Source organism: Cibotium barometz, chromosome 7 (genome assembly GCF_041138505.1).
Source record: "Cibotium barometz isolate CiBa-2024 chromosome 7, ASM4113850v1, whole genome shotgun sequence".
Lineage (NCBI taxonomy): Eukaryota > Viridiplantae > Streptophyta > Polypodiopsida > Cyatheales > Cibotiaceae > Cibotium > Cibotium barometz.
In genome coordinates, this window is record NC_141052.1 from 3,583,516 (window position 1) to 3,595,000 (window position 11,485).

The following is an 11,485-nucleotide window of genomic DNA, read 5'->3' on the forward strand; positions in this document are numbered from 1 at the left end:
CGGCTTCAAGCTCATGGTAAGCCTATTTTATAAAGTCCGACCTTACAAAAGATGGAGGTTTGTTGAGCGAGTAAGATGGCAAGGTGCATGCTTATTGAAGACTAGTAGTGACCGGACTTGTATTACTGTGCATACTTACTGAAGACTAGTAGTGACCAGACTAGTAATAGTACTTATTGAAGACTAGTAGTGACCAGACTAGTAATAGTACTTATTGAAGACTAGTAGTGACCGGACTTGTATTACTGTGCGTACTTATTGAAGACTAGTAGTGACCGGACTTGTATTACTTATTGAAGACTAGTAGTGACTAGACTTGTATTACTGTGCGTACTTATTGAAGACTAGTAGTGACCAGACTAGTAATAGTATGCATACTATTACTAGTCAAATAGAGAATTTCTAAGAACTTTGTGTGCATACTTACTAAAGACTAGTAATTGTTATAGGACTAGTATAAGTGTGCATACTTATTGAAGGCTACTTACCTGACTAGTAATAGTATGCATACTTCTCTATTCGACTAGTAATCATGACCGAACTAGTAGTAGTCATACTTGTTGAAGACTAGTAATAGTGACCGGACTATTTTTAAGGTTTGAACACATTCATTCCCTTGCAATGCATTACTTGCAACCTCTTCTATTATGCAACCTCTTCTATTCTCTACTCTTGCTTGCTTGTGCTCTATTGGATTCTTGCATGCTAGATTGTTACTTACTTGAATAGATTTGATTGTGAGCTTCTTTCTCTCTTCCATACCTTCTTCCATATCCACCTTTTTGTGAGATAACCGTCGACGAAGACCAATCTCTTGTTGCCTCCATCTAAGCAAAGAGAGCACTTTCTTCACTCCCCCCATAGCCCAATGTGACAAGGGGATGGGAGATTTAATGGACGAGGTCCATTAAATCTCTTATTGCCTCCATCTAAGCAAAGAGATCGCTTTCTTCACTCCCCCATAGCCCAATGTAACAAGGGGATGGGAGATTTAAGGGACGAGGTCCATTAAATCTCTTAAAACCTCCATCTAAGCAAAGAGATCGCTTTCTTCACTCCCCCATAGCCCAATGTAACAAGGGGATGGGAGATTTAATGGACGAGGTCCATTAAATCTCTTAAAACCTCCATCTAAGCAAAGAGAGCACTTTCTTCACTCCCCCATAGCCCAATGTGACAAGGGCATGGGGGATTTAATGGACGAGGTAGCACACCCACATTGGCGAGGTGCATTTTCGGCTCAAAGCAAGACCCAATGACAATTAATTCGATAAGGCTAAGGTAAGCTCTTGACTTAGAACTGTATCTATGTTGATTGTCGATGTGCATGTGAATGGATTTCAAGTACATGTTTCAATGTGAATGTATCACATGAATTAATTCAACAAGGCTAAGATAAGCTCTCGACTTAGAATTGTATCTATGTTGATTGTCGATGCGCATGTGAAAGGATAAGTACATGTTTCAATTTGAATGTATCACATGAAAAATGCAATGCTGCAGACTGGCAGAAAGACAAATCTGACATCAGAAAGATAAAAATATGGTAGCCTATGTTGCAACAGCCCACCACTTCCGACATCCATGGGTACCTGCTGAAGTATGGCATTACTTGTCAAAGGAATTGCAATATAAGTCCCCCACAAGCTTTTTGTTTAATGCATACATGCTCGTGAGGGACATTGCATACAAAAAAGGCTAACAGCCACTCCAACAAGGTAAAACTACATGGTATTTGACAACCAGTACTAATGCAACCTCTTCCTACATCCATGAGCGCCGCAATAGCATGGCAGAACCTTCACTTTGCCATTCTTTACAACACTGTCAAGTTCATAACCATAGTCATAACTCAACTCCTGCCAAAGCAAGTATAACACACACCAATCAGCCCATGCCTTGTTCAGGGGATAAGAAGCAGGAAAATGTGATGATGCTTCCAATTAAGGCAAGAAAATGTTGGAATGCTTGCACTATAGAGATGAATGACAGAACACAGCTAGCTCAATCAGCCCATGCCTTATTCAGGGGATATGAGGCAGAAAATTGTCCGTATGCTTCCAATTGAGGAACAAGAAAACATTGAAATGCTTGCATTATAGAGATGGATGACAGAACACAGCTGGCTACCTGCAAGGGATGTATTGTATCAGCTGCGAAGAACCATATGCGTGGCTGGCTCAGATCATGGTGATCATTCAGCACACATTGCACAAACAAGTTGGGCTCGCAGCTGTGGTTGATCAAGCGAGAGACGTTGCCACAGCTGCCGGCATCAATGCAGTACTCTGGCTGCTCTGGAACATCCTTGAAAGCATCTTCATCAACCTCAACCCCCTCTCCCTTTGATATTAACCTCCTCTGCAAGGTACATTCAAAAAAGATCTTAATCAAATCCTGAAAGCATTACATACACAACTACTGACTGCAGTAGCAATCCATTCAGAACAGGCAAGAAACCTACCAGTTACACCATGCCAAGACCCACTCACCTGGCGTACACCAATGCTTTTCATTGTTTGCAGACAATCAAGCTCAAAAATATACTCATTCTCACAAATACTGTCTGCATCCTCGGTCCTCATCAACTCTCCACTATATTGGCAGACAGGAGCTCCTGCAGGGATTGTGTCCCAGGACCTCACACCCCAGCCTTTACTAGCCGTTCGAAAAACCTGTTTGATATATGCATAAAGAAGTCCGTCCATATAATCAAAAGATAAGCTAATAGCTATTGAGTTTGATTGATGACGAAGCAGACCCCTACCTCAAGACGATATTGCATGCCTTTTTGTGTCACTCGGTTAGAACAACTTTTATCACATCCACATCGTGGACCACACTCATACACCACATCCATCGGCTCAACAAGCCTGCATAACAGCACACCAATATGCTTCCCAGATTCACTTCACAAATAATAGCTTGTTTTTCAGTAACAAACAATGGAGCCCTTGTATAGCCATGCTCTACCTGCCACCGTTTTTCAAGACATAAGGAAATCTTTTCTTATTGAGAATGGCACAAGAACACTTATAAGGATCAACACATTCTCCCTTGCAATTGCATCCTTTTGCAGGAAGGGGCGTATGTACCCCCTTCCTCACCTCAATCGTGGCAGTATACCTAAAGCCTGCACAATAAACAGCACACTTGACACATTTACAGACACCTCTACTTCAACTCTATGTTTCAATGAGCGGTCAACCATCAGAGATAAGCACAGTTGAAGGAACTTTCTAGATCTATAGCTTCAACTCTTGAAATTACCATTAGGGGCAAGAGGAGGATTATGAACATTTGAAGCTGGTATAGGAGTGCTCTCCAAACCATTGCTTATATCTGCACAAACAAGCCTGTAGAAACTCCTCCAATAAAGAGGACAGAATATAGTAAATCCTAGGTTCTTAGGGAAAAAAAATGCTTAGGTGAAATGCAAAGATTGATGTGGACTACTAAAACATAAAATAAGAGAATCCAGGGTTGTAAACAAACATCAAATGCTTTTCACACACCCCAAGAGCTCCTTGACAAGAAGTGGACAAAAAAATTCAAGCTCTTACAAAAAAATTAAATGCATTTCACGCCCCTTACAAGTTCCTTAGCCAAAGTGAACTGCATATTGCACCCTAGGTGCCTGAATTTGACAGACCTAAATGATTAAGATCTGTGTTCTTCTTAACATGTGGTCTTTCCAGGCAAGAGTGCGTGTGCAAGCAATGCACGAAGATACTCTAACCTTCATCCACCCCAAAAATTGCCTATTAGTCACCTCATAGTTGATTGCAAGCAAAAGTCCCATGAAAACATTATCAAGCCTTTCACCTCATCTAGGCATCTCTCTAACATGGAACCACACATTAGCTACCCTTTAGGTTCCATTACATCTCATTAAAGAGAACGTTGCAGCTTGCATCCAGCCTCATGTTGTCCTCACTGAAGAATCCATAACCTTCATTTACTTGTTTAATCTATGCATGTAAATGTCCTTTGAGAAGCACGTTGGAAAACTTGGTTATGTGACCATTTCAGAGAGGTCTCCTATCACACCCGTGTTTGCACTTTTCATCCAAGCCTCAAAACATCAAGATTGTGGGCGTCTCAAAACTAGTCAAAATCAAAACCCCCAAACTTGAATCCCCAAAACAGTGAACCTCTTTAGATCTACTCTTTTTAGTGCCATTGATGAGAGGATCATTCCCAAAACCATCTCTGTAAACTGACCTCCAGACACTTTCTCCCTCCTTTTCAATCTTGGACACAATCGTGCCACAATTGTGCTAATTGGCCAGGACTACGACCAACTGCCACACTGCATGTCAACCACATCACAACCACCATCACATCATGTTCTTATACTCATCATTGGAGAACTTATGTAGACTCCTTCTCAGGAGCTCACCAATTATGAGCATGCTTAATTAACTCTAGGCAGTTCGGCAGATTCCAAAACCTCAAGATTGTGGGTGACCTAGGGACTGGCCAAGTCATGCAAAGCCCATGGTTTTGCATCTCATAAATTGCTTCTTTTGTAAATGCAACTTGATGACAGGATATACGAATCAACTTATCATTCGTAACCATTTGGACAGTGAACACATTCACAAAGAATGTCCTGCAAGGTTTAGAGTTGGGTGATACACAAGACGTTCCAATGGCTAGTTAACTTCAAATGCCGTAACAGAGCTATTATTTGTTCAAAAACAATGCACATTATTCCAGTAAGGGTTTGCAGGCTTCTTCTTTTTTTAATGATTGTTAGTAGCATCAAAGCATTGATGCGAAAAGGTGAAACCCGCCACATTACCCTTTTAGCTCAGAAACGCTTGTTGGAACTACTTGACCCGAGACAAAATGGACCTGTAAAAGTGACGCAAAATATTGAGACACCCGAAAAGGACTAGGGGTCGCAATCCATTTTTTAGAATCCCATAATTATTGGGCATTTTTACCTGATTAGTTGTCAAAATGGGTTGTCCTTCCACTCTTTTAAGCCGAAACTTATACACAGTAAACCCTGAAATCCCTTTCTCTGCCCAGAAATCTTTCACCTGAAACAAACCAAGTCACGCATACATGAATTCACCAAGAAATCTTTCACCTGAAACAAACCAAGTCACACATACATGAGTTGACCGATGAACCAAAGCTTAATCCTACTTTGTAAAGAATTCACAATTACAAAATGTAAAGCTCCACAAAATTTATCTATTTATAGAATGTGTTCTTCCTACCTTGTAAAGCCCATCATACGTGTAGACTTTTCCGGTGTAGCTTTTCTTTGTTTTGTGACCTCGGACTAACCTAACAGGTACGTCTTGTTCCATGTTATTCTGCATGGCGGCAGTAATTGAGTTATTCTAGCGTGAATCTAGGTGACTTCTACGCACGCCAGCATACCTACATGCACATACACACGTGCATGCATGCAGTATGTATGCATAGGTGAATGTGAATGTGCATGTGTGTCCATGTATAAGTACATATGTATGTGTGTACATGCATGGATATATAAGTACCTATGCATAGGTGAATGTGCACGTGTGCCCATGTATAAGTGCGTATGTATGTGTATGCATACATGGATATAAGTATGTATGTATGTGTATGCATGCATGGATATATAAGTATGTATGCATACGTGAATGTGGTGTGTCCATGTATAAGTACGTATGTATGTGTGTATGCATGCATGGATATAAGTATGTATGCATAGGTGAATGTGCATGTGTCCATGAATAAGTAGGTATGTATGTGTGTATGCATGTATGGATATAAGTATGTATGTATGTGTGTATGCATGTATGGATGTAAGTAGGTATGTACTATGGCCACATGTGTATTTGTGTTTTTTTGTTTCAAGGATTGCAATATTTTCTCAAAGCATAAGACCTTGAATAATATGAATAATATAAATGCTAGTATCAATATCCACTTAGAACCCATTTCAGAAAATAGGGCCCTTGAGCACACAAAAAGAAAAAATGTGAAGAGACTGCTTCCAATAAACATAGACAAACTGTAGAGAACTGCTGTTAAGGTTGTCCCTAGATAATCAAGAAAAGCCCAAATTGTCAGCCAATCTACAAACAGAAACATGTGAATTGTAAATGGACATTTAACTATGGAGACAATATCAACAAACATAGCAAAGTGTGTATGTATGTGTGTGTGTATGTATGTGTGTGTGTGTGTATGTATGTGTGTGTGTATGCATGCATGGATATAAGTATGTATGCATAGGTGAATGTGCATGTGTCCATGAATAAGTAGGTATGTATGTGTGTATGCATGTATGGATGTAAGTAGGTATGTACTATGGCCACATGTGTATTTGTGTTTTTTTGTTTCAAGGATTGCAATATTTTCTCAAAGCATAAGACCTTGAATAATATGAATAATATAAATGCTAGTATCAATATCCACTTAGAACCCATTTCAGAAAATAGGGCCCTTGAGCACACAAAAAGAAAAAATGTGAAGAGACTGCTTCCAATAAACATAGACAAACTGTAGAGAACTGCTGTTAAGGTTGTCCCTAGATAATCAAGAAAAGCCCAAATTGTCAGCCAATCTACAAACAAAAACATGTGAATTGTAAATGGACATTTAACTATGGAGACAATATCAACAAACATAGCAAAGTGTAAAATACTGCTATGACCACTATCTTAAATCAAAAATGTACATGACCCACATACAAAAACATGTATGTAGGACATCTAACTGACCTACCCAATAATACAATGCATAAAAGTCTATTATCAACTTCCAAACCAGTCGCATAGTACCTTCAGCATCCAAGCCATGAGGGGCTGTTTGAAACTTATTAAGACAAAAGACGGTTAACTTAAAACATCATTTGGCTAGAAGCTAAGTCAAGCTGGAGATATATTAAGGATAGCACGAAAAGCTAATGTTACACAAAATTTAGACTAAAAAAGAGTCCTCTAAGAAGAGCCATATCATCACTTTACTAGAAAAAAGAAACCCGTGGTGAACCTTATGTATCTTAACGTCAAAATCCTCACATATGACATACCATTCGAAAGTCCTTGAAAAGTATATTCTAAATCTACTACCTTCAGTATCCAAGCCATGAGCTGTTTGAAACTTATTAAGACAAGAGACGGCCACCTTAAAACGTCATTTGGCTAGGAGCTACTCAAGCTGGAGATGTGTCAAGGATAGCATGAAAAGCTAACATTTCACAAAATTTAGACTAAAGAAGAGCTCTCTAAGAAGAGCCATATCATCACTTTACTAGAAAAAAGAAATCGATAGTGAACCTTATATATCTTAACGTCAAAATCCTCACATATGACATACCGTTCTAAATCTACTACCTTCGACAAATTTGGAGTTGATAAGTTCAAGTTATGTCTTCATGACATACCGTTGGAAAGCCCTTGAAAAGTAGATTCTAAATCTATCACCTCCGACAAATTTGGAGTTGATATGCTCAAGTTATCTTTTCTCACTAAAAAGTAGATTCCAATGATTGTGACATCCATGATATGCCATTGGAAAGCCCTTGAAAAGTAGATTCTAAATCTGTCACCTCCCACAAATTTAGAGTTGATATCCTCAAGTTATATCTTCTCCACTAAAAGGTAGATTCTAACAATTGTGACAAATTTGGAGTTAATATACTCAAGTTATATACATGGATGTCACAATCGTTGAAATCTACTTTATAATAAGAAAAGCATAACTTAAGTAATATTAACTCCGAATTTGTCGAAGGTAAAAAATTTAGAATCTACTTTTCAAGGGTTTTCCAATTGTGTGTCACATGTGAGAGTTTTGGTATAAGATACATAAGGTTCACCACAATCCCTCTTTTTCTAGCAAAGTGATGACATGACTCTTCTTAAGAAGCCTTTATATGTATATATATATATATACACCTAGATGAATCCAAGAACATGCCCAAATTCACCTTTTAGGAATGTGCATGTTATATACTCATGATAGTCAACCCACAAGACTATATAACTATCAACTCCATTATGCATGGTATAGACTAGATACTACGGCATCCCCACTAACATCATCAGTGCCCAATAGTGGGTGTAGAACTCTCTATCAAGATATGCTCTCACACACACACATAAGAGCATATATTCACACAAAGCCCTTCGTGCTGAGTTTCTGTCAAACCTCCGGAGATGCAGGGCAGACTCAGCCATAATGAAGCCTAGCACTAAGGGAAGTAGCAAATAGAAAGAATTAGTACATCAAATAAGTAGTTGATAGGACAAATGCACCGCTAAAGACAAAAAGAATTAGTACAATATCAACTGGCCGCAACTCGGACGAAAACTTCATTTCACAATGTGAAATCTGCATGTCCGTTAATACGGCTGAATTATATACCTAGATGAATCCAAGAACATGCCCAAATTCACCTTTTAAGAATGTGCATGTTATATACTCCAAATTTTACCTAATGTATAATAATTACCCTTCTTGAGCACAATAAGCAAGAATGTGACATGTTCTCTCCCCTAAGAAGACTTTTTTTGTTGTCAGACTACCTAAAACTAACTGCTTGGCATCAATATGCATGCCAAATGTAGTCCTTTTGTCCTGCTCCATCACCCTACATCTCATGTCACATGAGACACATCATCATGTCATGTAGAATAGCTACCTAAAAGTATGGATGAGGAAGTATGCAAGTGACCACCAAAGACATATAGGACACCTAAGTGACATGTCCAAACATAGTCTACTATCAACTTCCAAACCAGTTACATAACAGCATCGGTATCTAAGCCATGAGAGGGGTCTGAAACTTAATAAGACAAGAGACAACCACCTTAACCCTCGTTTGGCTAAAAAAGCTAGTTCAGCTGGAGATGTGACAAGGATAGCATAAAAAGCTAACATAACAATAACCCTTCCTAAACAAAATGAGCAAGGTTGTGAGGGCATGTTCTCTCCCGTAAGTGATTTTTGTTGTCAAGCTAACTAAAACTAACTACTACAAAGACTACAAAATTGGCATCAATACACATACATGCCAACTGTACTCCTTCTCTCCTCCTTCATCACTCTATCATCTCACATCACGTCACGTGAGACACGTCGTCATGCTAGATGTAGTCTTGTCCTGCTCCATCACCATGTCATCTCACATCATGTGACACTTCATCATGCCACATCATCATGTCATGTAGAATAGCAGCCCAAAAGTTTGGATGAGCATGTATGCAAGTGACCACCAAAAAAACCAAATCATCCTAAACTGTCACCTTCACCCAATACACTAGGGTGCCACATGGCCATCTGTCCTAAACTATCACAAGCACTTTCTGCACTACATATACTAGTCTCTTCAGTGGATTAATCAGGCATTTATGTGTGTACTTCTCTCTCGTGTGCTCCCTTCATCAAAACTTATCAAACCAAAGTACTTAATTAGCACGCCTTAATAAGAAGGCTTCCATTACACATGTAACATAAACTGATGACCATGCATGTGGATACACATCAACATAGGTCCCAAGGTAACAACATTGTTATCATATCATCTACAAACTCATAAATATTGACGGAGGAAGCAATTGAAACACAGGCTACCTTCAAAGCTAAATTGCCGCGCTTCAAGACTTGGTCTGCGATTTGGCGCTTATTTCCAAGGAGATCATTGCCTCCTTGACCAGTGTATATCACATCTTCTGAGTTGTCTATATCATCTTCATATGCTCCAGATAGAATTATAGAGCTTGCCACTGGCAACCTAGCAATGTTCTAAAGTAAAACAGATGTCAGCACAATTGAGGGGTAGAGATTGAGGTGAGGGAGATTTTATAAATAGAAATGCCTTTTGTTAGTTTATATCAATAGGAAGTACCAATCGCGTCTTAGATGAAGCCGGTATAGTATCGATGCCACCAAGCCAATGGCAATGCAATCCAATGGCTATCATCTCACAACGTGAAAAGAACTGATCACCAACATTGATGCCTGCATCATGAAGCCATAAAAGAGTACATTGAGAAGGAAGAACTATTATTAAGCTAAGAACTAAGAGAATAGAGAGAAGAGAAAGAAGAAAGGTGCAGACAAAGAGAGAGCTTACCTGGAAGAGGCCCGATAATTTTGCCCTTGTCAACCATCTTTTTATCGATCTTCATCTGGACACAACATTAGATATAAATAAATAAGTACCTATTATATGATGGAGATTTTAATGAGGTTTATCGCCCCGTCTTCTGATGATTTGGGCCTGGTCCATTGTGGCCAAGGCAGACGGTAGACAAGGTATACTTTCCCCATAGCCGTGATGGTTGTGGACAAGCCTGATATATTAGTAACCCTGGCTGGCTTCGAAGACAGACCTAGGAATGGCCTATAAATGGACCTCAAAGGTGTAAGCTTCAGTAAGATAACAACCCCTCTTCAAGCCAAAGAGAAAAAGAGTCTCAAAAGGACCTGTGTAATGGCCTTGAGGTCTGGACGCCTTGATTTTTTGCGCTCATCATTCTCCTCATTTTTAGTTTTTTTTTTTAATCTTGCACGTTTTTCAGTGGCCTCTCTTCGGCAACGTGCTTCCTCCTCCTGTAAGAGACATACAAGAATACATCAGCTCGCTCTATATCTATATGCATATATACATACATACACATACATGTATGTATGTATGCATGTATACGTACATACATACATATGTATGTATGTAGTAGCAGTTCGATAGAATGTGTTAGCACCTTTCCAGCTAATATATATCATAAGGTGATAGCACAACCCTCTTAACCTTTAACCAATGTATATCTACAGATTGGAGATTGGGAAGCTTCAAAAGCTCATTTATAATTATGTTTTGCTTCTGACCTTACTAGAAGCCATTGAGCCACGACCTTGTATTTGGTCTCATAGGTCATATTCGGCCTCCTCCTTGGACATTCTCTCTATATATCTATATGTATATGTATGTATCAATCATGTTTTCTGCTGATGAAGGGCACTCCAATAGGATGGTGTAGCTAAGGCAACTCATAAGGTGACAGCATTGATGAAGGCACTTCGATAGGATGTGTAGTTGGGACAACTCATAAGGTGACAGCATAAGGGGCTGTGGAGCTTACTTGCACAAACCGAAGGTAATATGAGTTGAAGAGCCGAAGGATCTCCTTAACCTTCTTTGCAGCCTCAGAGTTTTTCACTTCAGAGCTAACTGTCATTGCCTGAGCTTCAACTGCTTCTTCAGTCTGATCTCGGCCTACTTCACCAATTTCTCTACGCATGTTTGGAACACATTCCAACAAATGAGAAGTGGGGGGTGCTGCTTCTGTCTTCTGCTTCTGTGCTGAAGAGGAAGACCCAGCTTTCTTCAGTTTCCTCCTTTCAACTGGCTGGCAGAGCTCTTCAACATCACATTCCTTTGCTCTCGTTAGGGTTCCCAAGCTGCTGCTCAGCTGTGATGAAGAAAACAACAATGCCCCAGTTTTATTTAACAGCCTTCCTCTTCCAATCG

The 11,485-nt window shown here is 39.5% G+C and overlaps 1 protein-coding gene across 1 annotated transcript in view; it reads right to left on the reverse strand.

Annotated features, from left to right (window-relative positions):
- Positions 1-1,430: 1,430 nt before the first annotated feature.
- The window catches only part of LOC147636596 (histone-lysine N-methyltransferase, H3 lysine-9 specific SUVH4-like), an 11,275-nt gene continuing 1,220 nt past the window's right edge, over positions 1,431-11,485 (reverse strand). The window contains exons 1-14 of the mRNA XM_086800025.1: positions 11,097-11,485; positions 10,444-10,569; positions 10,091-10,145; positions 9,863-9,975; positions 9,589-9,759; positions 5,235-5,333; positions 4,953-5,051; positions 4,808-4,860; positions 3,271-3,356; positions 2,974-3,133; positions 2,768-2,873; positions 2,493-2,675; positions 2,131-2,361; positions 1,431-1,859 (exon numbers count right to left, since the gene is read on the reverse strand). The exon at positions 11,097-11,485 is cut by the window's right edge and continues 1,220 nt beyond it. Of these exons, the coding sequence (XP_086656151.1) occupies positions 1,749-1,859; positions 2,131-2,361; positions 2,493-2,675; positions 2,768-2,873; positions 2,974-3,133; positions 3,271-3,356; positions 4,808-4,860; positions 4,953-5,051; positions 5,235-5,333; positions 9,589-9,759; positions 9,863-9,975; positions 10,091-10,145; positions 10,444-10,569; positions 11,097-11,485 (1,982 nt within the window). The 3' untranslated portion in view covers positions 1,431-1,748. The remainder of the gene's footprint in view (positions 1,860-2,130; positions 2,362-2,492; positions 2,676-2,767; positions 2,874-2,973; positions 3,134-3,270; positions 3,357-4,807; positions 4,861-4,952; positions 5,052-5,234; positions 5,334-9,588; positions 9,760-9,862; positions 9,976-10,090; positions 10,146-10,443; positions 10,570-11,096) is intronic.